The sequence below is a fragment of the Erpetoichthys calabaricus genome, chromosome 12, assembly GCF_900747795.2.
Source record: "Erpetoichthys calabaricus chromosome 12, fErpCal1.3, whole genome shotgun sequence".
NCBI lineage: Eukaryota > Metazoa > Chordata > Cladistia > Polypteriformes > Polypteridae > Erpetoichthys > Erpetoichthys calabaricus.
In genome coordinates, this window is record NC_041405.2 from 22,109,128 (window position 1) to 22,136,197 (window position 27,070).

The 27,070-nt window shown below is 38.1% G+C and overlaps 3 protein-coding genes across 5 annotated transcripts; all 3 read right to left on the reverse strand.

Annotated features, from left to right (window-relative positions):
• Positions 1–697: 697 nt before the first annotated feature.
• mief1 (mitochondrial elongation factor 1) lies at positions 698–10,954 on the reverse strand. Its single transcript, XM_028815216.2, has 4 exons — positions 10,795–10,954; positions 8,373–8,553; positions 7,553–7,830; positions 698–3,693 (listed from the first exon to the last, which is right to left on the reverse strand). The coding sequence occupies exons 1-4, from the start codon at positions 10,939–10,941 to the stop codon at positions 2,887–2,889; spliced, it is 1,413 nt and encodes a 470-aa protein (XP_028671049.1). The 5' UTR covers positions 10,942–10,954; the 3' UTR covers positions 698–2,886.
• Positions 10,955–11,285: 331 nt separating this feature from the next.
• LOC127529836 (MIEF1 upstream open reading frame protein-like) lies at positions 11,286–15,071 on the reverse strand. Of its 3 annotated transcripts, none has more exons than XM_051934807.1 (2): positions 14,962–15,071; positions 11,286–11,544 (listed from the first exon to the last, which is right to left on the reverse strand). In XM_051934807.1, the coding sequence occupies exon 2, from the start codon at positions 11,503–11,505 to the stop codon at positions 11,293–11,295; it is 213 nt and encodes a 70-aa protein (XP_051790767.1). In that variant the 5' UTR covers positions 11,506–11,544; positions 14,962–15,071; the 3' UTR covers positions 11,286–11,292. The 3 variants fall into 3 exon arrangements, with proteins under 3 accessions (XP_051790767.1, XP_051790768.1, XP_051790769.1); XM_051934808.1 differs by having other exon boundaries at positions 14,923–15,049; XM_051934809.1 differs by having other exon boundaries at positions 14,909–14,963.
• Positions 15,072–19,507: 4,436 nt separating this feature from the next.
• Positions 19,508–26,182, reverse strand: rps19bp1 (ribosomal protein S19 binding protein 1). The gene is made up of 4 exons (XM_028815217.2): positions 26,006–26,182; positions 23,809–23,982; positions 22,490–22,587; positions 19,508–20,526 (listed from the first exon to the last, which is right to left on the reverse strand). The coding sequence occupies exons 1-4, from the start codon at positions 26,142–26,144 to the stop codon at positions 20,383–20,385; spliced, it is 555 nt and encodes a 184-aa protein (XP_028671050.1). The 5' UTR covers positions 26,145–26,182; the 3' UTR covers positions 19,508–20,382.
• Positions 26,183–27,070: the final 888 nt, after the last annotated feature.

Genomic DNA, 27,070 nt, shown 5'->3' on the forward strand with positions numbered 1-27,070 from the left:
AGCAGCTGCACACAGAAGGTAGCAACGTGAAGATAATCTTTCAGCATTTTTAGACAAGGGTCCGTATCGTCTAGGTGTGCGAACAGCCCCCCTGCTCACACCCCCTACGTCAGGATCAGAGAAAGTCAGCGCAAGAGAGAGAGAGAGAGAAACAAAAGTAAGTTGGGTAGCTTCTCAGCCATCTGCCAATAGCGTCCCTTGTATGAAATCAACTGGGCAAACCAACTGAGGAAGCATGTACCAGAAATTAAAAGACCCATTGTCCTCAGAAATCCGCGAACCAGCAAAAAATCCGCGATATATATTTAAATATGCTTACATATAAAATCCGCGATAGAGTGAAGCCGCGAAAGGCGAAGCGCGATATAGCGAGGGATCACTGTATAAGCAAGCAGTCACTGGCCCTCCAGGACCAACTCTGCCTACCCCCAAAAAAAGTGTTTAGCAAAAAGGAAGCCTGGAAACCCATCTCTCTCTCTCTCTCTTAAGAATGAAGTGGCATGAGAGTTACAAGTCACCTGCATTCCCCCAATGCCTTGTGGAACACTACAGGCAACTCCAGTAGCAAATTCACAGAACCAAACTGCAGCCATTAATGGTGCTTTGGTTGACTCGTTCTACAAACAAGACTAGACTGAGGTAGAGAATTTGTTGCAATACCACCACTAAAACAAAAACACACCTTTGGCAGGCTGACCATTTTTAAAAAGAAAATAAACTTTATTGGTTTTCACAGTGCATTTCAGACATCTTGCTTGAATGGATTTTTAAGTAAATACTGTTGGGATAAGAGCTGTAGGTTTTTCTGACTCAAACTTCAATCTGAAATCCCAGACTGGGCGCACACAATAAATGTAAGACACACACACACACACACACACCCCCCAAAAAAAAAGGTAACATTGACAGCCCTTCTCATTCACACCACTAGTTATTCCAATACTAAATACCCACAACACCAGGTGCCTACATAATAGTCTTTCTATATCACCTTTTACAAAGTGCCAACACCTGCTTAAAAAAAATTAACATCAGAAGATAGAGACTGGACTCCCCGAGTTTCAAGGTGCATTAAAATTAATAAAAGGATGGCTGCATTATCAGAGAAAGTGAAATGAACAAACTGGGCCCAATCGGTCACAGTGTGAATCCCAGGCTCTCAACACTACGGCCATGCAGGTTTAAAAGGAAAAAGGGGGGTTGAGGGTTAGGAGTCAGAATGACAGTAGCAGCCATACAAACAAGTAAATAAAATAATACTTAAAAAAGCGGACATATTTGTCTTTAAAGGACTTTTCCACATTCAAGTCTTGAGGTGTATGTTTGAAAAATTCATTTTGGTTGCACCTAACAGGGGGGGACACACAATCTTGAGAAAAGCTCCTGATGCTTAGTTAAAACTAACATTACTTGTTCTGTTTCAAAGAAAAGTGCATTTTGCTTGTTATGCATTTTGCTTGTTACCTTCAAACATAAGATTACGTGGGATTGCTTTCAATGCCCGGCTTGTAGAGCACCATACTGAGGCTATATGGCGTATTAGGCCACCTTTACATTTTTTTTTGAAAAAGACTGGAATGTATTCCTTCCCTACACACGAGCAGCTTGAGTGTTCATACTTCATGGATGCACCGATCTGTTGTGAATGTCAGTTCAGGGTTTTTTTTTTTGTTTTTTTTACTAATTAGAGGTTCCAATTTTTTTTTTTTATTATTAATAAAAAGCACTGCTACTTAGGCCATCTCAAATTCTAACATAACTATGACACACACCTTGAAAAATCGTATGCACTAGTCTCTCGGCTTTGTCATGGCTTTATTGTGTTTATGTTTACAGTGTAATGGCTTGTGTAAGAGGTAAGTGATTATCTGTAGAAACACAAACAAACACTGCAATGTGGAGGACAAGTCAGCACAATTCATTAGCAAAGTAGTGGGTGGCTGGCATCAGTCTTTGGATTTGTCGGCATCTTTCTTCCAGGGTAGATTTAAAAAAGAAACAAACAAAAAAAAAAACCTCTAAATTGTGTTTTGGAATTACTCCACAAACACACTGTACAACTACCATCTCATCCTAGGAATAGTCACAAGAAAATGTGTGAGTGCCTAAATATGACAGTATAATGAAGTTTTTAGGTGAAACTAATACAGTTCATTACAAAGAGCCGTCTGAAAAATGGAGCATATACAGACACAGATAGATACATCCATCCATCTATATCCTGCCTACAGGGTCACGGGGGTCTGCTGGTGCCAATCCCAGCCAACACAGGGCGCAAGGCAGGAAACAAACCCCGGGCAGGGCGCCAGCCCACTGCAGCAGATACAGAGATTAGTAAATATTGCTTGTATACCAAAACGGTTATGTAAAAGGTACAGACACAAAAAAATACAAGACTAATGAGAAAGCAGCATTCAAAGTTTTAAAGGGAAGAAAACTAAAATGCAAACTCAATTTACCATGACCAAGTTTGCTTATCATGACACCAGCATTTGATGACTGATTACACAAAGCTGTCAAGCAATGATATGATTATGAGGTCTGATTTTTTTTTTCTTCATAAAAGACTTAATACCATGCAAAATGTTAACATGTTTTTGTAGATGGTTGGAAGTTGCACAGTGTTTTGCCGAGTGTTGTGGAGAACCTGACATTATTCTGCTCTCATAAAACCAAATCCCCTGATCTAGCTAAGTGGAGATTTTTCTACTCCTCTACTGTGAAGAAAGGCTATGACTCAAACTTACTTCAAGGTCAAGAAGCATTTAAAATTAAATATGCATTTTGAAAAGTAGGAGAGAGCAAAACGTGATGGCATCTGCAGGTTAGTGAGATTTAGACTCTTGTTTCCAACAAGTGGAAGACTGCAGGCACCTCCTTCTTCAGTTATGTTTGCAGCAAGGTTTCAGGTTCGGATAAGGAACAGTAAAGGGTGTATCCAAGTTCATCCACCTCTTCAGGTGTGAGCTCAGAGAACAGATTCACCTTCGGGCAAAGCATGCAAGGCAGGTGTCCTGCCTCCAGGTAACCAACTAGTTCTCGCAGGAGCTGCAAAAACCGGTCAGCCAGGACTTCCTGAGACCAGTCCCTTTCCTTTTCACTGGCTAAGAGAATGGCATTGGTCAGCTGGCTGGCGTTCAGCTTTGAAAGAGATGGATTGAGTTTGCAGATGGCTTTAAGCAATTTGAGGCATAGACTGCGACAGCCACCATCCTCCTGATCCAGGCTGCGTAGCCGTGTTGTTTCAGCAGTCCGAAAGCTTTGACGCCACATGTTTTCATGCCTGGTTATTCGGTGCGGCTTAGCAATAAGTAAGATATCATCAAAGACCACCAGTGGCAGGAAATCCACGTACAACCTACGGTCCTCTTCATACTGTATTTCCAGAGTCAAGTTCTCTGTTGGGAGCACAGGTCTGATGATATAGTCCAATGCACTGCCTATGGCTGGCCAGTTGATGGTGCCACAAACCACTTTTTCAAAAGCCTCCAGCACTGTGCGAGGGGAAAGGTAACCACCCACGACACAGCGGTCCCAGTAACTGTTCCCACGTGGAAAGTACTCAAGATTTTCACGCCGGATCAAGCAGAAGCCAGGTACATTCATGATGGTCTCCTCACCTGGAATGGGTGACCAAAGATTCTTCTCCAGGACCAAGGGCAAAATAAGCTGAGCATGGTCTGCAGTAACCACCTGAAAGGCCAAAAAGGAGGTAGTCAGTAAAATAACATTCAATGATCTTAAAACATGGAGGAGAAAAAAAAATAAAGCTTTTCTATGAGCACAAAGAAACACGAAATCTGATGTTTTATCTACATTATAGTTTCACCTCCTCAATGCAAAATATTACACCAAAATAAAGCAAAGGAATCACTGAAAACTTAAAATTGGAGAAATACTTTTCTTGGCTATTGGGTTAGCAAAGAAATTTATTCTTTAAATACTACCAGCCTATCAAATACTAAGATGTTCTACCTCAACAAGTCTGCAGCAGACAGCTTAAAGTCCGTTTCATTTTTGACTGCAATCCAAAAGTATTCTGCCAAGGGTGAAGTTCTTTACCGTACACAAGCCAAGATCTGCTATGTTGGCCTGCAGCCCTATGTCAAACCAAACAAACTGGATAGATTTAAATAAAAAAGGATGCTTTTGTTCCTCATAGCTCTGGAAATTTAGAGAAATTCTTAACATATTTGCTGCCTGCACTGGTTTATGAACATCAGGTTTGCATAAAAAAGTGGCAATTAAACAGCATGGCAATCATCTGACTACTGACTCATTGTTAAAGGAATACTCCACCATAAAATAATTGATCTGTTACGTAACCCAAGTTATTTCTAGTAATGGTGGAGAAATCTTTTCTAATTTCATGTCATGTGTTACAATTCAAGATAACAAGGTGCTGGACACCACAGCGTTCAATACGGATCAAAGCTCAGCAAACAATCAAAAGTTCCCCCAAAAAACTGTGCTTACTCCTGCTGTATAATCCATATGTCAAATATCCGTTTATATGCTCACAATATTCCAAACACAATTTTGCTACAATATTGTTTAAGGGTTATATTGATTACAATTTTTTTCTTGGAAATAACTACAAATAACATGAGGTGAATAAAAACAATTTAGGTGGAATACTCATTTATAAAGATCCTTTCTTCAGTCAAGTTTGTAAGCAGACACTTGCTGTTTTAAGAATTCAGTCTAGCTAGCAGTACTGCTTTATCTTACTACTTCAGAAAAAAAAAGTATATTGTTACCACTAATATATTTAATTTAATATCCATATATAATATTGATTCTCACTTAAAAATTGACTTTTGCTAAAAACCCAACAGCTCTTTTTTAAAAACAAAATGACACTCGGGTGGGGGGATTATGGGATTTTATCAATGGAATCAACAGCCTGAATGTGTATTTCATAAGGCTTAACAAGCTAAATCCTCTGTATCTATGTTTCTTACACACAGAATGCTCTGAAGCAATTGTGGTATTACACACATATTGCTTCAAAGAGATTGTGAGTTCACAGGGAAGATTATTTCTTCAATGTGCTGCATGGCATAGCAAACCAAGTAGAGAGCTACGAAGAGTGATGCGGTGTGAAGTGCTCTGCTCCATCTTCATTGATAACTCTCTTAAGTCAAAACTACTAATATATTTGTAAGATGGGGCCAGTGCCTGTGGCCAAATAACCAGTACAATTCATCACCTGAGCCCCACCAACAGCAGTTCCTGGTTGAACAAAAAGTACCAGAACTACAAATGGCCTGAGTTCCTGTGGTGGGAATACAACAAATGTTCCAGAGTTTCTAAAAAGTCCCTGGTTCATGCAGGTTGGTGCAATTTAGACTTTTCAATTCTACAAGTGGGAAAGCGGCCATTTTCTTCTCAGCCATTTACTGTAATTTGGGTTCAAAAGTATAATCTCTCTCCATTTCACTATAGTCTAAACCTGTCCAGCACTGTTGCTCTGTTGTATCTGAAGCTCTGAAAGTCAGGTTTTTCCACATTTAACTTTTGCCCTTGCTCTCACCTTTGGGGGAGACGTGGGCAGTTCAGGGCAACACCAAGTGATTGTAAAATCCGCTAGTACTGTAAAATGTCATAATGAACTGAAGTCACTGTCGTATTTTTTCTACAAACAATTAGAATTCAAATTTACAGCAAAGTTCAGAAAGAATACCAAGCAAAATGGGAAAAGGGAGCCACAGTTTTAACACAGTGAGTGGAGTGGTATGAAATACTAGTCTGTGATCCATCAACAGGAAAACAGCACATCAAAGTTTGTCCTAGTGAGAATGCTTTGTTTTGAACCAAGAAATCCAGGTTGGATTCCAACCTTTTAGATTTACCCTCTTCTTTAATCAAGCATTTCTTTGACCATTTTTTTCCTGGATCCAAGCCACCCCAGGTGGTGCTTATATGGTCTCCGGAGTTATTAACTGCAATTCGGGGATCTTGGCACCAGATGGAAAAACTAGAACTAATTAATACAAATAAGCTGTCTTAATGCTAAAAAATATATACTGTATATAATAAATACAAGTCTACTGGTAAAAAAGTACACATCTATATGGAAAACTAGGACTATTGAATACAAATAAGCTGTCTTAATTCTAAAAAATATATACTGTATATAATAAATACAAGTCTACTGGTAATAAAGTATACATCTATATTCTAAACCCTGCTTTATACTGAGTAGGGTTTGCGGGAATTGTGGGAACTTATCCTAGCAAGCATAGAGCACAGGGCAGGAACAATCCCTTGGAAAGTCACAAAGTGAACACACAGACACACACACTAACACCATACACAAGGGCCAAAGCACTCAGCGTAGGGCCAGACAAGGTTAGAACATGCGAACTCCATGCAGGGAGGACCGGTGATATGAACCCCAGCCTCCTTGGTGTGATGCAGCAGCACTACTGCTGTACCACAGTGACACCCCAGCTTGGTAAATACAATTTATTTTTTCAACCTTTGTATTGTTCCTCACCTATTCTGTTTCTCTTCTCGGTACTCAAATTTGGCACTTGGTGCCATGGCCCACCTGCCAAGTTGTTTTGCCTGCCTAAGGTAAAGTCATCCCTGATGGAGGATTGCAGGAATCGTGAGAAAGAGGGGTCCTTTTATCGGATTGGCTGGCCCAACACTGTTTCGGCCGTGGAATGGCCAAATGGGGGAGGCAGCTTGATGGATGAGGTCTCCAGGAGTCTAAAATGATCTACATCTTATTATGTGATATCATCTACTGTTAAATTCTGCTCTGTACTTCTAAAAAATTTTTTAAATTTTTTATTGAGGATTTGTTCTGTTCTGTGTATTGTATTGTATTGTGTTGTGTTGACCCCCTTCTTTTGACACCCACTTCACGCCCAACCTACCTCGAAAGGGGTCTCTCTTTGAACTACCTTTCCCAAGGTTTCTTCCATTTTTTCCCTACTAGGTTTTTTTTGGGAGTTTTTCCTTGTCTTCTTAGAGAGTCAAGGCTGGGGGGCTGTCAAGAGGCAGGGCCTGTTAAAGCCCATTGCGGCACTTCCTGTGTGATTTTGGGCTATACAAAAATAAACTGTATTGTATTGTTCCACTTACTCTCAAATGCAATGCAAGATAATTCAGCTAGTTATATTTTATACTTTAATAGCACTAAACCTAAGCCCAATTCTTTTGGTTGTCAGTGCCATGGATAAAGGATATAATGGAAGTTATTGCAAAGTTTATATTACAGAAAAAAGGGTGTTGTACCGTGTTAGCCATTATGAATGTAGAGAAAAGCCAAGCAAAATGACACCTTTTATTGTAATCTTTCTAGTTAGCCAATAAAAGGTGTCATTTTGCTTGGCTTTTCTTTACAGAAAAAACAAATCGAAGAACAATTATGGTTTCTGTTTACATTCTACTTAACTATGACTGATGTTGACCAGTATGACAGACAGCGTGCTAGAAAAGAATTTAAATATTCGTAACAATATATGAAATCAGAAGTGCTTTCAAGACCCTGGCTTTAATGATAACATTAAGCTAGCTGGTACCTACAGTAACCTACCTGCAGATCATCATATAGGCTGCCACCCAGGAACATCTCACGAAGTGGCATATCGGGAAGTTTGGCACGTAGAAAGGTGCGTACTTCAGAACAAATATCCATTGCTGCCTGGCGGGCTTGGTTCTGCTCGGTTTCAGAAATGGACACTTTCCGACGATAATAGCTAAACAGCTTGTCCTGAAGAGAAAATCGCTGACGGGCTTTTTGGAGATCTGCTTGACTTTTCTTCTTCTTGACACTGGAAACATCCCCTTTTGGAAAACGTGGAGGTAGCGAGTCTAAATATAAAGAAAAAGGACAGAAACTAACTAAGTTACTAGTAAAGCCAGCACAATCTAAAAAAGTAATACCTATATTAAATAATCTATGAGTGGTTCAGTGTAACCTAGTCCAGATAATGAGCATTCTGGTCAGAACAACACAAAACAGACTAACGTAAAGTCTTGAAAATCTTTGTAAAGCTTAGATTTTTACAAGGCTTAATATAATTAATACAACTTACATTAGCTTGAATATTTGAAAATTCTTATTTTGTTGCCTAGCATGAAGTTATAATAAAAGTATTCCTTGACTTTCAGATTAGCTTTGTAAGAAATGCTGGCAACTCCTAGCACAATTTGAAAATATGCAAGTACATATTGCAGATTTATAACCTGATGGCTCTTTCTTGCACTGTTAACTGACATATTTGTATCTTCTAATATCATAAATCACCATATCTCAGTATATGAATAAAATAATTTCAATTGCTCTGTCATCAACAATGTTCACTCATTTTCAACATATAAATAATCACTGCTCTCCAGAAAGCACAACTCACCAGAATCAAATGCAGATGTACTGGTAGGCAGTGTTTGCAAGGATCTACTCAGGTTAGACTTCATGTCCTGGTTTAGCAGTCTGGGAGAGGATCCCACCCAGCTGGGCTCCTCCCAGCTTCTTTTCCCTGACTGACCAATTTTTGTGGGGCTTACTGGCGCACTAATAGCCCGGTCATACATCTGAAAAGTAGAAATTAATTGGAATCAATTAAACTTAAAGTAAAACAGATAAAAATCCAAAATGATCTACTAATCACAATTGTGCATAATTACAATACAGTAATCCCTCGCTATATCGCACTTCGCGGCTTCACTCCATCGCGGATTTTATATGTAAGCATATTTAAATATATATCGCGGATTTTTCGCTGCTTCGCGGGTTTCTGCGGACAATGGGTCTTTTAATTTCTGGTACATGCTTCCTCAGTTGGTTTGCCCAGTTGATTTCATACAAGGGACGCTATTGGCAGATGGCTGAGAAGCTACCCAGCTTACTTTTCTCTGTCTCCTGCGCCGACTTTCTCTGATCCTGACGTAGGGGTGTGAGCAGGGGGGCTGTTCGCACACCTAGACGATAGGGACGCTCGTCTAAAAATGCTGAAAGATTATCTTCACGTTGTGATCTTTTGTGCAGCTGCTTCCTGAAACGACATGCTGCACGGAGCTTCGCATACTTAAAAGCTCGAAGGGCACGTATTGATTTTTGATTGAAAAACAAACTCTGTCTCACTTTGTCTGCTCCTGACGGAGGGGGTGTGAGCTGCCGCCTTCAACAGCTTTGTGCCGCAGTGCTTCACATACTTAAAAGAAAAACAGCCCTATTGATCTGTTTGCTTTTCTCTCTATCTCTGTGACAGTCACTGCTCCTGACAAGCACTCCTTTGAAGAGGAAGATATGTTTGCATTCTTTTAATTGTGAGACGGAACTGTCATCTCTGTCTTGTCATGGAGCACAGTTTAAACTTTTGAAAAAGAGACAAATGTTTGTTTGCAGTGTTTGAATAAAGTTCATGTCTCTCTACAACCTCCTGTGTTTCTGCACAAATCTGTGACCCAAGCATGACAATATAAAAATAACCATATAAACATATGGTTTCTACTTCGCGGATTTTCTTATTTCGCGGGTGGCTCTGGAACGCAACCCCCGCGATGGAGGAGGGATTACTGTAAAATGTTCAGACCCGATATTTTACCAAGACTACATTTTAACACTATTTTGCTCGTTTTGATCCACCAACAAAACTGATTAAGTATTTTTGTGTATATTTAATGATTCCTGAATTTCACCCAAAACTAATGGTTACCCTTTTCTGTAAATATACATTGTGTTTATATGGTTCAAGCAGTGGCCCAATATGATGGTGAGTCTGCTTGAATGTGACCGATGATAAACCAGCATGCTTAAGACTTGTGCTCTGTATATGGGATATTACTCTTACTACTAGATATGGTTCCTGCTTTGTACCTGATACTGCCAGACAAGACTTCAGCAGCTTCTAATGGAATAAGCATGTTCAAAACACAGACATTTTTACAGCCCAGCATAGGGTGAAAACTCAAAAGTAAAAGCCCATTGTCTATGTCACTACAGTAGAAAAACAAACAAAATACTGCTATGTAAAGAGTCTCGCAAATATACACATCTACAGTACATAAACTGATGGGATAGTAATTATTTAGACAAAACACATTAGAGTTTCTCTTCATGTAGGGAATTTCCTAATGTTTTAAAAATATCATCAAGTCAGAATGTAAAGGTTTCCCTAAACATTACTCTGAGTTATACCACATGTTATCTTCAGTTTACTGTGTGAAGAAAAAAAAATACTCCTCTGCCTTTGTGGAAAATTTGCTATAGCTGACTTGCCTGTGTTGTTCTGGTATTACCTGCATCCACCCTTTATACATCTTATTATTTTAAAAAATTAAATCATTTCACCTCTTAAACTCTCTGCTTAAAATGAAAGGATTGAAGTATTTTAATCTTTCTTCCTTGCACAGGAAAAAAAATCATTTGTTCAGAGTAAAAATGATAATAAGCTTGCTATAATCACAATACCAAAAAAAAAAAATCAAATTACATAGGAATGTAGCTGTAAATAGTATACTAAAATTTCATAATCAGAAAAACAAAAAAAAAAAAAACACACAAAATATAATGAGAATAAAAATCAATAAATATGTATTAACAGAATTAAAAGTTACAGAGCAAACATAATATAACGAAATTCATATAATGACAATTAATGTGAATATGGAATTTTATATAATAAAATGAAATGTACACACATATAACCATGTATATGTGTATATGTATGCAACTGTGTTATTACAGAATTGCTACAAAGACAAATGGAAAATACATTTTAACCACAGAAAAGCAGGATGGTTAAAAACACTACGATACAATGCTCTACTCACCCTTTTAACTGCCAGTGTTGCGATTCCCAGCATTGCAGCCCCGCCAACACCCAGTACCAGTCTGGCATTGGACAGGACAAAGTCAATAGCCGTGCCAATTCCATTGTCCTCCTTCTTACTTTTTTGGCTGCCGTTAACTCCTGCCATAGCCTAGTACTGCTTGGATACAGCAAAGGCAGCAGTGATAATTTTGATACTTTCCTACCACAGAAAGCGTGTTAATATTCATAGCCAATCACACATAGTTTATACAGTAACAACTGATTAGGTTATAGGGGGAAATTTTGCCTCATAACAAAATCTATTGCCTACTGGTAAGTAGTTTTTATTACTTTAACATTTTAACTTTTATACTCTGTATGAAAGCATGCTTTGCTATTGATTAGAAATTATTACAGGACAATTTAAGAACAGGAAAACATCTAGAATTATGGAAGAAACGAGTACCATTAGATTAAAAATTCTTGGTACCAGCTTATTGCTATGCAATTTGTTGACCTAAACAAGTCCACCTAGCTTGGTGTTTAAGAAGAACAGTCCCTTCTGAAAAGCTCTCTCCTTGTCCTCCAGAGAGGACAAGTTCTTACTGCGGCGAAACTCGCGTGCGACAACAGAGCGGTAATAATCTCTGTCAGTGTACTGAAGGTGGTGTCCTGCCCTCAGGAGAGCTCGATATAGCCCCAAAACAGATGATCGTGACCAGCCACCCATCAGGTAGAGGAAGATTGCAGCCTAGGGCAGATGTAACACCTGCAAGGAAAAAAAAAAGACAAAAATTAAAAGTGCAAACCAATAACCAATCATACATTGGAGCTAAGACATCCATTAATCCATCTTCTCAACCTGCTTATTCAGGTATAAGGAACAAACAATCACTGGACAGGCATCAGTATGTTGATGCTTTCTTTTAATGAACTGTAATATTAGCTGTATGTACAGAAATTTTCACTCAGTCATTGGCTCAATGCAAAGTCCCTGCCGGTTTCAAAAAGTCCACTATTATCCCTGTGCCTAAGAAGCAAAAGATTTACTGTCTAAATGAATACAGACCAGTGGCGCAGATTTCTGCAAAAATAAAAACAACTGAACTTCCGGTTCTTCAGCATTCACATCTGTCACAAATTCTCTCCTTGACCCACTACAGTTTGCTCAGTTGAGGGAGCAGTCAACATGGCTCTCTACTACATTGTGAAGCACTTAGACTTTCAGCTATTTATGCCAGGATCTCATTTGTGTATTTCAGTTCTACATTTAACACAATCATGTTTTGAAATGCTGGATAGATAAGGACACAGATCATAAGTATAAGTATGACTTGTGTTCTAGTTCACTTGCAACAATTATACATAATAATAAAAAAAAAACCAATCATGCCTGTATTTCAAAAGCATATTGGCCATGTATGGCAATGTTTTGCATAAAAAGAATTATACCACTGGAAAGAGTTTGTTTTAATTAGTAAACACACAAAATACGAAGTTGGTACCTTGAAAACAAAACTATTTTTTTAAGGTATCAAACATGCCATGTTTTACTATAAAGAGAAATACAAAGTACAGAGGCATACTGCTTATAATCACAGAATTGTGTTATACAATTAAAAAAATGTATCAATAGTCAATGTTTTTATTTTGGCATATTCTGTTAATCACAGTTTTACAAGTTAGACAAACTGCAAAGAAATTGTGCCAGCTTTGAGAGTTGCAACAATACATTGATATATTTTTCGTAATTTGGTAATTTAAACTGCCTCCTCATTGTTGTTAGAGGAGCATCAATGAGTTACACAACATGCTCAAGACAGACCCAACAGATACCCTCTCACTTGAGCTGACCGTAAGCCTTAGAGGGATCACAAGGAGGAATAAATACTACTTGTATATCTTGTTCCTCCTCTGATGTTGCCCATCCAGCAACATTGGTCAAAGACATACACAGTAAATTTCCCAAGAATTATCTGTGAGAAACCACTGATTTCACAGCAGTTCAATCCATTGGTCTTGGATGATTCTTGTTCAAATCCACAATGAAACGAGGAGGAGTATAACAAATGAGCAGATGTCTTTTGTCCGAAGAATTGGGGCTGACCCAGATAATCAAGAGAAGCACACCTCTGCTGACCTCAACAATCATGTAAGTCTGGTAAGTAGAAGCACACAGTAATGCACTTCTAAAAGATAGTCATCAAAACATAACAAATTTGGTTGATTCACAGGTTTTAAAGATTACCAGTAGAATCTGTATATACAGTAACAATGATAATAAAAATATACCATAAAAGAACATTTCTATTTACAAGTACTATAACACATCTTATTGGATACCTCCGTAAATAAACAGTAATTTGGTTCAAAGTACCCACTTCATATGTTGTATATTTGTTAATTAAAACAAGCTCTTTCCAGTACTATAATTCTTTATATGGAAAACTTTGTCATAAATGGTCAATATGCATTTGAAACAGACGTGAAATTATTTTTTTCCATTTAAGCCCTCACAAAACAGAAAGTTTTATTTCTTTCAGACAGGCACCTAACTGCTAAAGAAGAACTATAACATGAGTAATAACTAACAAAATTCAAACAATCTGATTTAGCTTAATGTGGAGATATAGAAGGGCCAAATTTGCTCTAAAGCAGGGGTTAACAACCAGGGGTAAATTTTGCCTACTCAGAGGGTAAAATTTGCTTAAAAAAAGCTGAAGTCATGAAGATTTTGATTAATTCTCAAACAAGACAGGAGACTTGCTCTTTCGACTACTGCACCAAGATAATTCAAAATCGTAGGTGAAAAGCAACAATTGTCTTACTGACTGATGTGCTCTCATCGACTCAGTATGTTTCATTCTACAATACCAGCATCTGCTTAGTTGGTTTTTAATAAGTGAAATTGCATTATTACGTGCTATTATTATTGTTATTTGAACTTAAATGTTACAAACAGTATATTAAAATTTCCCCTTCATTGATAGCTTTATTATGGTAGATGTATAAACTCAAATTACTGACCAAAACAGGGTGGGGGTAAATTTATTTTCGAAAAGTTGCCACAGGGTGAAATAAGCTGGGAATTCCTACTCTAAAGAATGAACAACATCTTTTTAAACAATTTTCAGGAAGACATAAATTGGCAAATATGCAACGGTGGACCAACTATTTTAGAATTTAATGACATCAGATACAAAAGAACAATCCCGGAATTATTTTATGAAGCATTCTCGTTTTTAGAGGCACTCGCTTTTAAAGAGAAATTTGGACCGAAGCCCCTTATTAAAGCCTCCATTTCTGAGAAATGAATGAAGATGCAATCCTGAAGTTTGGCACACTTCTTACTGGGTACAAGAAGTTTATTTCCATAAAGTATGAAACACACTGCAGATTGTTATTTAGGAGGCCTCTGTTGATTTTGCTTACATTGGTCCAATAAAATAAAGTACATAAACCTGTAAAAATGAAACTCTCTTGCTTTACAACACTTTATTTTGATCTATTTTTCGTTTCTTAGTAAAGCATCAGGTAATGGGGGGTGCTGGAATATTATGTAGGGAATAACGGCCGATGAAAACAAAGATGCTCCAGCTGGCTATAACTAAACATAGGAACTTAAGTGCATCTATGAAACTTTGGAAACTAAAATTCTAACTTCTTTATGTGTAATGAGCAGTCCACGATAGACGCTGGTAAATATAATTATACTATTACTTGAAAATGAAGATAAAAATGCAAACTAGCTTAAGATTCTTCATATAATTTGTATACCTTAAAAAAAAAAATCACTAAAGGGTTCTCCGATTTCATTTGAGACTTAATTTGCACCGCGCTTCTTCAAAGTACTTCATCGCTGCGCTGTTCAGCTGTTTTCGGTCAAACATTCAAAATATACACATATGTTACAAAAGATGAACTGTACTCAAATACATTTATTCGCTGTCAATTTCACTAGCTTTCAAGACCATCTGTAAACGTACTAACTGTATGATAGTATGAGCAAAATAAAAACCGCACTTGCATTAAAGTCAAGTTGCCACTCGTGAGGCTTTCCCAATTTAACCTTATGGGATTTTTAGAAACGTTTTAGCCGCCCATATATATGTGATACAGTAAAGAAAAATGACCTGTGCAAAAATACCATAAAGAGCCATCAACCACCAGCCAACGGATTCTTTACCTGTACCCCTAGGGTCACCACCATGAAATAGGTATGGCCGCCTTGGCAGAGATGGAACACTTCTGGGTCAACAGGACAAACAGGAAGTTGCGTCAAAGAGACGATTACGCGCTTCCTGTCGTGCTCTCGTCTGTATAGCTACACGGTCAAGATCGCGATAATTCTCCGATAATGACGTTCTTGCAAGTAGGATATTCATTTTACTGTTATACCTATTAAGACTTATGATATTTAGAACATACAGGTATGTTTCTTGTTGTAGTCACACTCTAAGCGCGTTCATAAAATAAAAGAATGTAAGTATAAATGTTGCGTTTATCGAATATCGGATGCAAATTTAAAAAATTAAGTTTGCGTAACGTAAACATTTTGAAATCTTCCGCGTTACTCACATTTGGATTATATTGCACAGTTAATAATACATTTTATTTATATAGCGCCTTTCCCATGCCCATTAGTCTTGTGGTGATGTGCTGCTATAGAGTTAATTAACGCCGACATTAATGTATCAGTCATATTGAAAATGTTCTTAATACAGTATTTCTCCATCATACGAGCGACAAAGAATCGTGCATAAACTTAACAACACTGCACGTTACACGGAAGCACAGTCGCAGAAAGACCGGGGTTCAGGTCCGGGACCTCCCTGTGTGGAGTTTGCATGTTAATTGTTCCTGCATGGGTCCCCACAGGGTGCTACGGCTTCCTCCCACAGTCCAAACAAATGCAGGTAAGGTGGACTGGCAATGCGAAATTGGACCGTGTGTGTGTCGTTATTCATCCTACGATGGACTGGCGTCCTGCCCAGGGATTGTCCCTGCCTTGTGCCTTATACTTTCTGGAATATGCTTCAGCCCCGCGTGACTCTGCTCAGAATTCTTATTAAGTGCTTGAGAAGAAGGCTATTAACATGTGTGGACAGATATAGTAACAAATGAAAGAGTATTAAAAGAGAGCACAGGGAAAAAGACATTTACTGAGTTTGATAAAAAAAAATATCTATCCATTTTTCAACCTGCTGAATCCGAACACAGGGTCACGGGGGTCTGCTGGAGCCAATCCCAGCCAACACAGGGCACAAGGCAGGAACCAATCCCGGGCCAGGATGCCAACCCACTGCAGGACACCCACACACTGGGGACAATTTAGGATCACCAATGCACCTAACCTGCATGTCTTTGGACAGTGGGAGGAAACCGGAGCACCTGGAAGAAACCTACATAGACATGGGGAGAACATGCAAACTCCACGCCGGGAGAACCCAGGAAGTGAACCCTGATCTCTTTACCGCGAGGCAGCAGTGCTACCACTGCTCCACTGTGCCACCCTTGATAAAAAATAGATAATTAAAATATTTAGGAAACAGGATCAGAACTGAAGGCACTGAAAGTGACGCAATGCTGGGTAAAAGTAACAGAAAGAGAGCAATAGGAAGGCAGAGAAATGCCATCAGTGGAAATGCTGTGAAATATTTAGGGAACAACAAGAGTTACAATGTATAGTATAGCAAGGAAAAGAGACATGTCGAGGATCATGGCCACCAACATCTCCATTGGACGTGGCACCTAAAGAGAGAGATTAATATATTGTTGGCTGTCTCTATTATTTTGTTCACACCCTGTGCAGTGCCTTGCAAAAGCATTCAGACCCCTACCCACCACTGGATGCCTTGGTTTATTATGCAATACAGCAGGCAGAAAAAAACGCCAGTCATTCTTCTTTATCATCCAACTCTTGCATGAGGAAGAAACTTATTAGCAAGTGTTACAAAAGAAAGGAGCATGATCTGCTCTATATTTATACTTCATTGATTAGATCACAATTCCAATGAATTCATTACACAATCAGAAAATGTTTAACATGATTGGTTACACCCAGTTGCTAACGGGACATGACAAACGTTGATATCTTAAATAACCACAACTAACCTGGCCCACTAGCTTGATTGATCATCCTGTCAGGTTAGGAGTATGCGACTTTAAAAATGTGTGCAAAAGTATGCTACATGCAAAGGGTTTGCACGATCATTTCGTTTCTCAAGGTCTGCGGGACAATGGGCTTTTCCTTTTTAATCCAGTTGAGATCATCAACTGGAGGCTTAGCCCAAGCATTAGAATACAACAATGATTATGCCTTAAAATATGACATTTTCTATTAAGCTTTGTACAGTATATTTTTGCCATAACATAACTAAAAAGTGTTCTAAGCATAATCTCAGAAGATAAAAATGTGAAACTCGGCACATGCTAGGTGCACATTAGACCAGAGTTCAAATTCAACTCTTACACACTCCACTCCATAACCCATAAGGACAAAGTGAAAAAGTGTTTTCAGAAAGGTTTACAAATTTAATAAAAATCAAAAACTGAAAACTCTCATTCATGGAAGTATTTAGGCCCTTTGCTGTTGCATTCCAATTTTAGCTCAGGTATATCCAGTTTACTTTCATTCTCCTTGAGTTGCGTCCAGACCTTGAGTGGAGTCCACTTGTGGAAAAATGAATTGGCTGGACATCATTTAGAAAGGCACACACCTGTGTATATAAGGTCCACCATTTCACACTGCATTTCAGGACAAAAAATATGAAGCCATGAAGTTGAAGGAAATCTATAGAATTCTGTGCAATCAAACTGTGGTGGACCAGAAATTGGGACAAGGATATAAAACCATTTGCAATGCTTTGAGTGTTCTCAGGACCACAGTGGCCCCAGTATTTGTGCAATGGAAGAAATTTGAAACCACCAGGACTCCTCCTACAGTAAGTTGTCTGGTCAAACTGAGTAAGTGTGGGGTCACGGAGGTGACTGAGAACCCAGTGGTCACTCTTAACAGAACTCCAGAGGCAAAAATTGATCTCCGGACAGAACCAGGTAGTGCTCATCACCTGTGTAATAAAATTCCTATGGTAAAGCATGGTGATGACAGCATCATACTATTTTTGGTTTGAGGCTTCTCTGTGGCACAGACAGGGAGGCTGGCCAGAATTGAGGGAAAGATGAATTCAGCCTAATGCAGAGAAGTCCTTGAAGAAAAATTGCTCTAAAGTTCCCTCAACCTTACAATGGGGCAACAGTTCACCTTTCAGTTTGACAATGACTCAAAGCATACAACCAAGACAATGCTGAAATGGCTTCTTCAGGACAAGTCTCTGTGTGTCCCTGAGAGGCCTAGACAAAGCTTAGACTTAAACCCCACAGAACAGCTGCAGAGACACCTGAAGATGTCCGTTTATAGACACATGCCATCCAATTTAACGGAGCTTGAGAGGATCTCCCAAGAAGACTGAGATAAACTGCTCAAATCCAGGAGTGCAAAGTTTGTAGAGATTTGCCAAGATGACTAGAAGCTGTAATTGCTGCCAAAGGAGCTTCTACAAAGTACTGGATTAAGGCTCTTCATACTGATATGAATGACAGTTTTTGATTTTTAAAGAATGTGATACCTTTCTGAAAACATGTTTTCACTTTGTCGTTACGGATTATTGAGTGAAGATTGGTACTGAGAAATGACATTTATCTATTTAAAAGTAAATGTACAACACAATAAAGTGTGCAGAAAATGAAGCAATCAGAATACTTTCTGGTACTACTGCATTGATGGGTGTTTCTACTATCTTGCACACTCCCTTGTACAATGCCTTGCAAAAGTATTCAGACACGGTCAAGTTTTTCAAATTCTGTTGATTAAAAATAATTTGTAGACACACTTTAAAGGCCAAATTATGTATATGTCAAGACATTAAAACATCTGAAAGTGAAACATTTGTTTGCTTAAGCATTAAAAAAAATGCAGTAAGGAAGACTGAACTGTCAAAAATCACATTTTATGGATAAAAAGTCAAGATTCCCAAAGGAATCATTGGTCACATGGTAAATGTGAAGGAGAGATATTATAACAAAAACCAAAGAAAACTCTAAGAGGATAAATTAGGAATCAAGTTCAAAAGCATATTCAGCATTAGGATCTCCTCTAAGCACCAGTAAATCAGTAATCAAGAAACAGAATTGCACCACATTTCCTAGAAATGGAGTCAAAATGTGTCATCTGAGCAAGCAGTAGACATGTGACGTAAGCCACCGTGAGGCCAATAATCACCTTAGAAAGTCTACAAAAACTGAATGGCCGAGAGAAGAGTAAAGGTGCAATATCAGACCAATACTTTAGTGTGACAATAGCCTTTATGGGAGGGAGACAAGAAAGAAACCAATCCAATTCTTTGTGACGTGTCTGTATGGGCTTTCCTTCCACATCCTAGATATATGCGTGCTGCATTGGTGATGTCTGAGGAAACAAGAATGAAAGATGCAGAATTTGTGTAAACTTGAACATTTTTATCTTTCACAGTATCTCATTAATGTTCTCCAAGTTATTATTGTTGAAGTTGCAAATTCTAAAACTGACTGATTTGCACAGAAGGTCAACTTTAAACTGATGTACAAATGAATGGAAAAACAAAGTAACAAGGAAGCAATTTTTTATGTATAAACTAAATGAGATTGTTTCCCACACAGGCTTCCAAGTAAATAAATAAATCAAAGCAGAATATATTATAAATTCATTTATTTTAGATAAATAAGTACACAAATCATGAAGAGTCAGCCATACTACAGTACACATGTTAAAGATAATGAAGTAATGGTTAATATAAATGATGTAATAAAGAATTGACAGCAGCCAATCTTCAACGAAAAAAAAAAAATCAACCTATGAGTGTATATACATTTTATCTAATAATGTATCCAGGTTTTACTAGGCAGTAGCAAGAATGTCTGTAAAAGGTTTGTTTGATTTTAGGAATTGTTTTATTGTCTTTATAAATTAAAAATTCATCTTTCTGAAATGCAGATTTTTTTCAAAACATATGTGCACTGTAGACGGCTGGATCATCCTTGCAGGCAGTGTAAACCAATTCTATTACATTATTACTATTATTTTTATATGAATAAAAGTTTAGTATTTCCTTCTGCTTATTGCCAGTACCCAAAAAAGGTTGCCCAGTAATTTACAAAATGAAATTATACCAATGCAATTCATTACTGAAATGATACCAAATCTCTTCGTTCATTTTTTTTTCCCCCCTAACAATGATCATAACGTAAAGTATGTTGACTTTACCAAGACAATAAAAAGTGAAAGAAGACATTCACAGTGGGTGGCAGTTATTAACTTCAGTACATTACATTCTGCACATTTCACTAGAGCACAACTGGCCCTCGTGGTTTTCTGCCATCTCTCTTCAGGCCTGAATAGTAACAGATTTATACCTTGGCACATATTCATTTTTGAATTTCTCCAAATGTTGATCTCTCTCTCTGGAAGAGAAATAAGTCCATTCCAAAACATTCAGGCTGAATTCATTTGTTACACATTAACCCTCAAAAAGCAGCAAAGGCGCCTTTTCAAGTAGTGTCTTGTAAAATCTCATTTCCTCTCCACTTGACGTCCAAAGTAATCCTTCTGGAAATGCTGGAAATCTGCTTCTGTGAATATAGACTTCTCAGATTTGTTTTCCTTCTTTTGACTAGGTTGATCACGGGATTTTCTGCCATAATTCTGGTGTATAACCTTAAAAATCAAAAGACAGATACAGTTAGCCATAATGATGTTTTCCGAAATTCTGATATGTAGTATTAGATAAAAATACACTCTACCTTTAAAATATGATTTCAAAACAATAAATCCATCCAGAAAAACAGTTAACCCTTCCTTTTCATCATTGCCGGTTTATTACAAACAGAACTTTCTGACAGAAATAACACAGAGAGCAGTAACAGACATACCGCAATTCAGCATAGCATAACCAGACTGTCTTTGTGCCAGTTTCCAAAAATTTTTAGCTGCTCTCTCAAACTCCTCTACATAACAAACAGTCTGAAACCCGACTTCTCCTGCTCATGCCATCTTCTGACACTCCTCTCATCACTCACCCAAAGCCCTGCTGAAAATCTCACTCAGTTTTATGGCAAACAGCTACTAGAAATTTTGACAAACTCTGGAGATGTCTGTTATTTCAAAAATGTTAACTGGCCTTTTTCTTTCACATTGTCAAGAAATATTTAAAGTTTAAATCCAAACAATATATTCAATCTCTTTTTGCCGTTCAATTATTTCATGTAATAATTTCCATTTGGGGCGGCACGGTGGCACAGTGGTAGCGCTGCTGCCTCGCAGTTAGGAGACCCGGGTTCGCTTCCCGGGTCCACCCTGCGTGGAGTTTGCATGTTCTCCCCGTGTCTGCGTGGGTTTCCTCCGGGCGCTCCGGTTTCCTCCCACAGTCCAAAGACATGCAGGTTAGGTGGATTGGCAATTCTAAATTGGCCCTAGTGTGTGCTTGGTGTGTGGGTGTGTTTGTGTGTGTCCTGCGGTGGGTTGGCACCCTGCCCAGGATTGGTTCCCTGCCTTGTGCCCTGTGTCGGCTGGGATTGGCTCCAGCAGACCCCCGTGGCCCTGTGTTCGGATTCAGCGGGTTGGGAAATGGATGGATGGATGGAATTTCCATTTGTTTGTGCTAATGCGATCTTTATTATCATTTTTTTGACTTTTGAATTTTCGTACTTCCATTATCTCTAACCTGCTGTGCATGTGTACCATGCCAACGTTTTTGAAATCTTTACAACGTTCTACTTTGTTATCTACTCTTTGTCCTTTATTTTCGGCCCCACGCGTAGTTGAATCTCTTTCTCTCGGGACGTATAAGTGTCTTTCCAAGAAAATTACGTCCCGTCTCCTTCCAAGATTTTTTTTTTTATAATAGAGAGATCTCTTAATATCATTTTCTGTTCTTCAGTGCTGGCCCCAATGAAGCCCATTGTAAGAAACTTTGTTACTTCCATTTCAATGAAAATTTGAGATATTCTTCAGATATTACTACAAATAACGTAGTGTTTAAATAACATATATATATATATATATATTTCTTTTTGGGCGATATATTCCTTTAATAATCGATCAACTTTATTATCTTGAGAAATTTCTGCATGTGAAAAAAATCAAAGTAAGGTCAGTTTGTCCGGGGGACTTCTACACAAACTTTATTGTATTTCCTGACAAAAACCAACATTTTAAAGAAAGTGTATGCCCAGATTTGGCCAGTGTGCCTTTGCACCCTTAGTGCCATGCTCATGTGACACTACACCGGTAATGAGGCAAAAAAAGAAAAAAATACTGAAACACCATGGCAATAAAAAGTGTTCACTCTTCTCTGACATTTTTGCACTCAATTTTTGTTAAACTATTCAATTTTATAGTTAGGATTTTTAATAGTGACAACCACAAACAACAATAATATCTAAATAAAAAAGATCTTATTTATAAAATAACGCTCAATTTAGAAATGAGAATGAAAATCAGTAGTCTTAGCACTGGGGCCCAGATTAGAGCTGAAGAATATTTTAGTAGCTCGTGTGTGTTACTAAACTATGACTGTATGGATGATGAGGCAAACCATAATTTTTATCACAAAAGTTTCTGTCTAAAAGGTCATCTACAAAATGAAACAGATCTTTATTTATTTAAACTTCTGTCTCACCTTCTCTGTTATGGAACAGTCAGGGGAAAACCTTGTATACAGCATATACTTCAGGTTTTTTTCTAGATGACTGTTGTTTGCTCTTTTCTTATATTCCTCTAGAAGAAAAAACAAATGTTAATCAGTAAAAATCTTGAAAAAACACTAGCCTGTTCTTTGGTGCACCCAAAACCCAACATACAAAGATTTATTGTTTAATGTACAAAATGCTACAAAATAGTTTCAAAATTTATATATATATTACATTTATATATTATATATTTTATTAGATTGGCAATATAGTGTATATTTAAAATATAGCTAAACGTATTGGGACCCCCCCTCCAAATCATTGAATTACCTGGTGTTCCAATCACTTCCATGGCCACAAACACCTAGATATGCAGACGGCTTCTACAAACATTTGTGAAAGAATGGGTCGCTCTCAGGAGCTCAGTAAATTCAAGCGTGGTACCGTAATAGGATGCCACTTGTTCAATATTCGTGAAATTTCCTTGCTACTAAATATTCCACTGTCAACTGTTAGTGGTATTATAACAAAATGGAAGCAACTGGGAACAACAGCAATTCAGCTATGAAATGGTAGGCCATGTAAAATCACAGAGCAGGGACAGCGCATGCTGAGGTGTGCAGAAGTCGCCAACTTTCTTCAGGGTCAATAGCTACAGACCTCCAAACTTCATGTGGCCTCCAGATTAGCTCAAGAACAATGCGCACATAGCCTCATGGAATGGGTTTCCATTGCCGAGCAGCTGTATGCAAGCCTTACATCACCAAGTGCAAAGCGTCGGATGCAGTGGTATAAAGCACAGCACCACTGGACTCTGAAGCAGTGCAGACATGTCCTCTGGAGTGACGAATCAGGCAATCTGATGGACGAGTCTGGGTTTGACGGTTGCCAGGAGAACGGTACTTGTCTGACTGCATTGTGCCATGGGCAAAGTTTGGAGGACGGGGATTATGTATTAATAATAATTCTATATATAGCGCTTTTCTCACTACTCAAAGCGCTCAGCAATTGCAGGTTAAGGGCCTTGTTCAAGGGCCCAACAGAGCAGAGTCCTTATTGGCATTTATGGGATTTGAACCGGCAACCTTCCGATTGCCAGTGCAGATCCCTGTGTAAAGGCAGGTGTATCAATACTTTTTGCAATATAGTATTTATATATATATATATATCAATATATTAGAACTAAGTCAATGCAGTAGATTTCCCTAACAGGGAAAAATGAGGGCAACATTAGCAGGCATTCCAATCTTAGTGTTAATACCATCCTTGCCCTATCATGCCAGTTTTGCATTTTGTCTGGAACACATACCGACAGCCGACTTAACAACTTTGCTCTTCACGGTGGCCTGATTCTTCTTCTTGCCAACCATGCCTCGTATTCTCCTTACTTGCCGCTTGACCCCAATCCTGTTGGAGCTAATCTGCTCCATTACTTCAGCTCCTGCTTTTTTCTTCTTCTTCTGTCTTTCTGTCTTTGTTTCATCTGCGGAAGGAAGAAAAATTTGTTATAAGCATTAGGTGTCATTAAAACACAGATACTGTTGTATTCCAGACTGTTATTTTTATTATCTTTTTTTTGTTTACGGTGAATGCAGACAGAACTTTTCATAAATTATGCAAGAGAACAACAGCACAAATGATTGGAAAATTCTAATGCTTGACACTTTTTATTCCATTTGCTTGGTGTGTAACGTAATCAATGTGCAATCCTGAGGTGTGTGAAAATGTTAATTTCACCCTCCAGAAATACAACAGCTTATTCCTGAAACTCAAAAAAAAAAGTCATCGCTTTATTTCACAATAATTGTTATGTCGCAAAGAGTTTTCCGGCTGGGGCTGGTGACAATGACAATATTGTGCACGTGTGTACTGTGGCCATGTAGTGACTACTAGTATAAAAGAGCTTAAGCACTCAAGTGACAAGAACAAAACCTATTTTCTTATACATTTAATCCCTCATGTGCTGAATGGCGTAGTTCATCAGCCCAGTAAGGCAAGAAGCAAATGTGATGGACATTACGGTGGTCCTTTGCAGGTCTCAGTTGCAACAGGGTGCTGTGTGCAATCCAGTAGCAAATTCCCATAAATAAAGTATCAGCTTAGTTTTAATTCAGTTATTTCCTACAGATATTTTGAACAGTGTGATGTGGTGGTTTCTTCCACAAATCACAGGGGGCTAAGTTTGGGCATGTAAAAAGGGGGTGGGTGTTATTTACTCCACATCACATGAAGGTCTAAATGTAGTTTATTAACTGAGAAGTATTGGTGACACGTTTCTAGTGTTTGCAGTTAAAGCAGGTAATCGTACAAACTCAAGCGCACTCACTGATACCAATCCATCCAGAAATACTCAGGCAGAACACACAACGGCCATGCAAACCCTGGTGCTCCAAGCCAGGAATGCCACCTCTCCGCTACCACCCTGCCTATATGTAAAAACATCTGTACTAAACTTACTAAACTCCAAAGCAATTAAAACTAAATGTTTACCTGTAACTTTTATTCAGTTCTTGTTGCTTGATCATTGCATGGATAAGCAGGTTCACCGGTATTCCTAATAATTTGCTCTGTCGGTGGACATTCAGGCACTATGTTTATATTCTTTCTCAGAACAATGAGGGAGGGAGCAACACAGAGTTCTGCATTGACAGTTTTCCAGCGATTGAATGCCTCAGCTTTCCAACTGTCATTTCATTGACAATATCCACCTGCTGCTTTATGTCCCCCACCAATAACTGATTATATATTTTAAGTAAGTCTGTACCATTTAAAGTAAGTTAGTGCAACTCACTGAGTATGGCGCCACGTTGCAGGCTGATTAGCATATGAAAGTCAGAATATCAAGGTCCTATATACACATGACAAATACAATCTTCTTTGACTTTTTTGTTGACATTCAGACATTTATTACTCGGCCAGTGCTTTTGTCTGGAGTATGAAATATGCGTCTTGTCACTCGAGTGCCATCTACCTGCTCAATAATACCATGCCATACCATTTTCTAATCCTGAGGTGGGTGACGGGGAACCCGGAAGTACAAGGCGCATGGCAAGGACAATCCTTGGACGGGGTGCAAGTCCATCACAGTGTGAAAACAAACACACACGTACACACCAAACCCACACTAGGACAAATTTAGCAATACCAGTCCACTTGTCCTGTATGTCGTTGGATTGATGGTAGAAACTGAAGCAACCGGAGAGCACGTGCAAACTCAACAAAGGGAGAACTCGGAACATGCGCATGCGCCAGCCATGCTTAGCAATGCTGCGTGTATATATTTACGCGACAGATACAATATTATGAAGCTCCTGTGTTCAAATAAATTACCTGTATAAATATGTATTTACCTCAATTATATCTGCAATTATTCTCATCCATTCAATGATGCAAATGCCGCAGTTCCGAAAACAATATATCTCACTTTAAAGTTGAACTCGCACGCCGGTGTAATACTCATTGTCATTGTTATTAAATCGATATGTATATGCTGAATCTCTTTTTACCTTTTATATCATCGCTGAACAGATCCAGGCCTTTCCGGATCAAAGACGCAGACATCTCAGTGAAGCCTACACTTAGATTTTGTGAAGAACGGGTTACTTTATCTGGGTAAAAGCCGAGAGACGCACAAGAATCACGCATGCGCCTCACCTCCGGTCCGTCGACTAAACTGTCCGCACTTCTGGCGGCACTAATGTCACAGAATTCTGCGTTCTGTGTTTTATTTAGTCAATCTTTATTAACGATGTAATCTGAATTACGTACTGTATATCGAAATCATTAAACGTATAGTATATACATAATTAAAATATATGTCGTTTAAGAAAATACAGTATATTAAACTTTGAAAATAATACAAATAATTGAAAAGACGGGATCTAAGTTGAATTAAAAGTCTTCAAAACATGAAAATGCCAGGACTTGATTAGGTTTCAGAATTTTTTTGGAATTAAAAATAATGCGAATTCATAAAAAGTAATGATTATATGAAATTTTAAAAATCTGAATTTGTGTTTAAAGTATTTACCTAAAGTTAGAAATTTGATAATGACCTTTATAAACACACCAAAAATAATGTCCTGTAACTGGCAGGTAAGTAGGTAGGATTAGATTTTCTGCACAAAGTCGGTTGTTTACAGAACACCAAAACTTTCTACTAAAGTATAGGAGCCTGAAACATGATTTGTAGTTTCTATATCATTACAATAAAACCAATTATTACAGTTACATTAAATTCCAATCTCAAGAGGTCATTAAAAGACTATGACTCATTCAAAACTTTAAACTGCAATTCTGTTTGTTTTGGGGGAACAGGAAAAGAAAGACCTTCTGCTCTAATTCTAGTGCTGCCTGTTTGTATAATCTTTGAATATGCAATTTCTTTTACCCTTTCCTTGGTATAGTTCCTACTCAGGGTTATTTCAATAAATTGTATTACAATATTTTCCTTTGAAGTTTATATTGCTTAATAACAATGATTTTAATAAAAGACACAGTGGTAAAGAAAAACTGTAACATACCCTCTTTTAGTTTAACGAACACTGAAGGAATAGCGTTCAATGAATTAT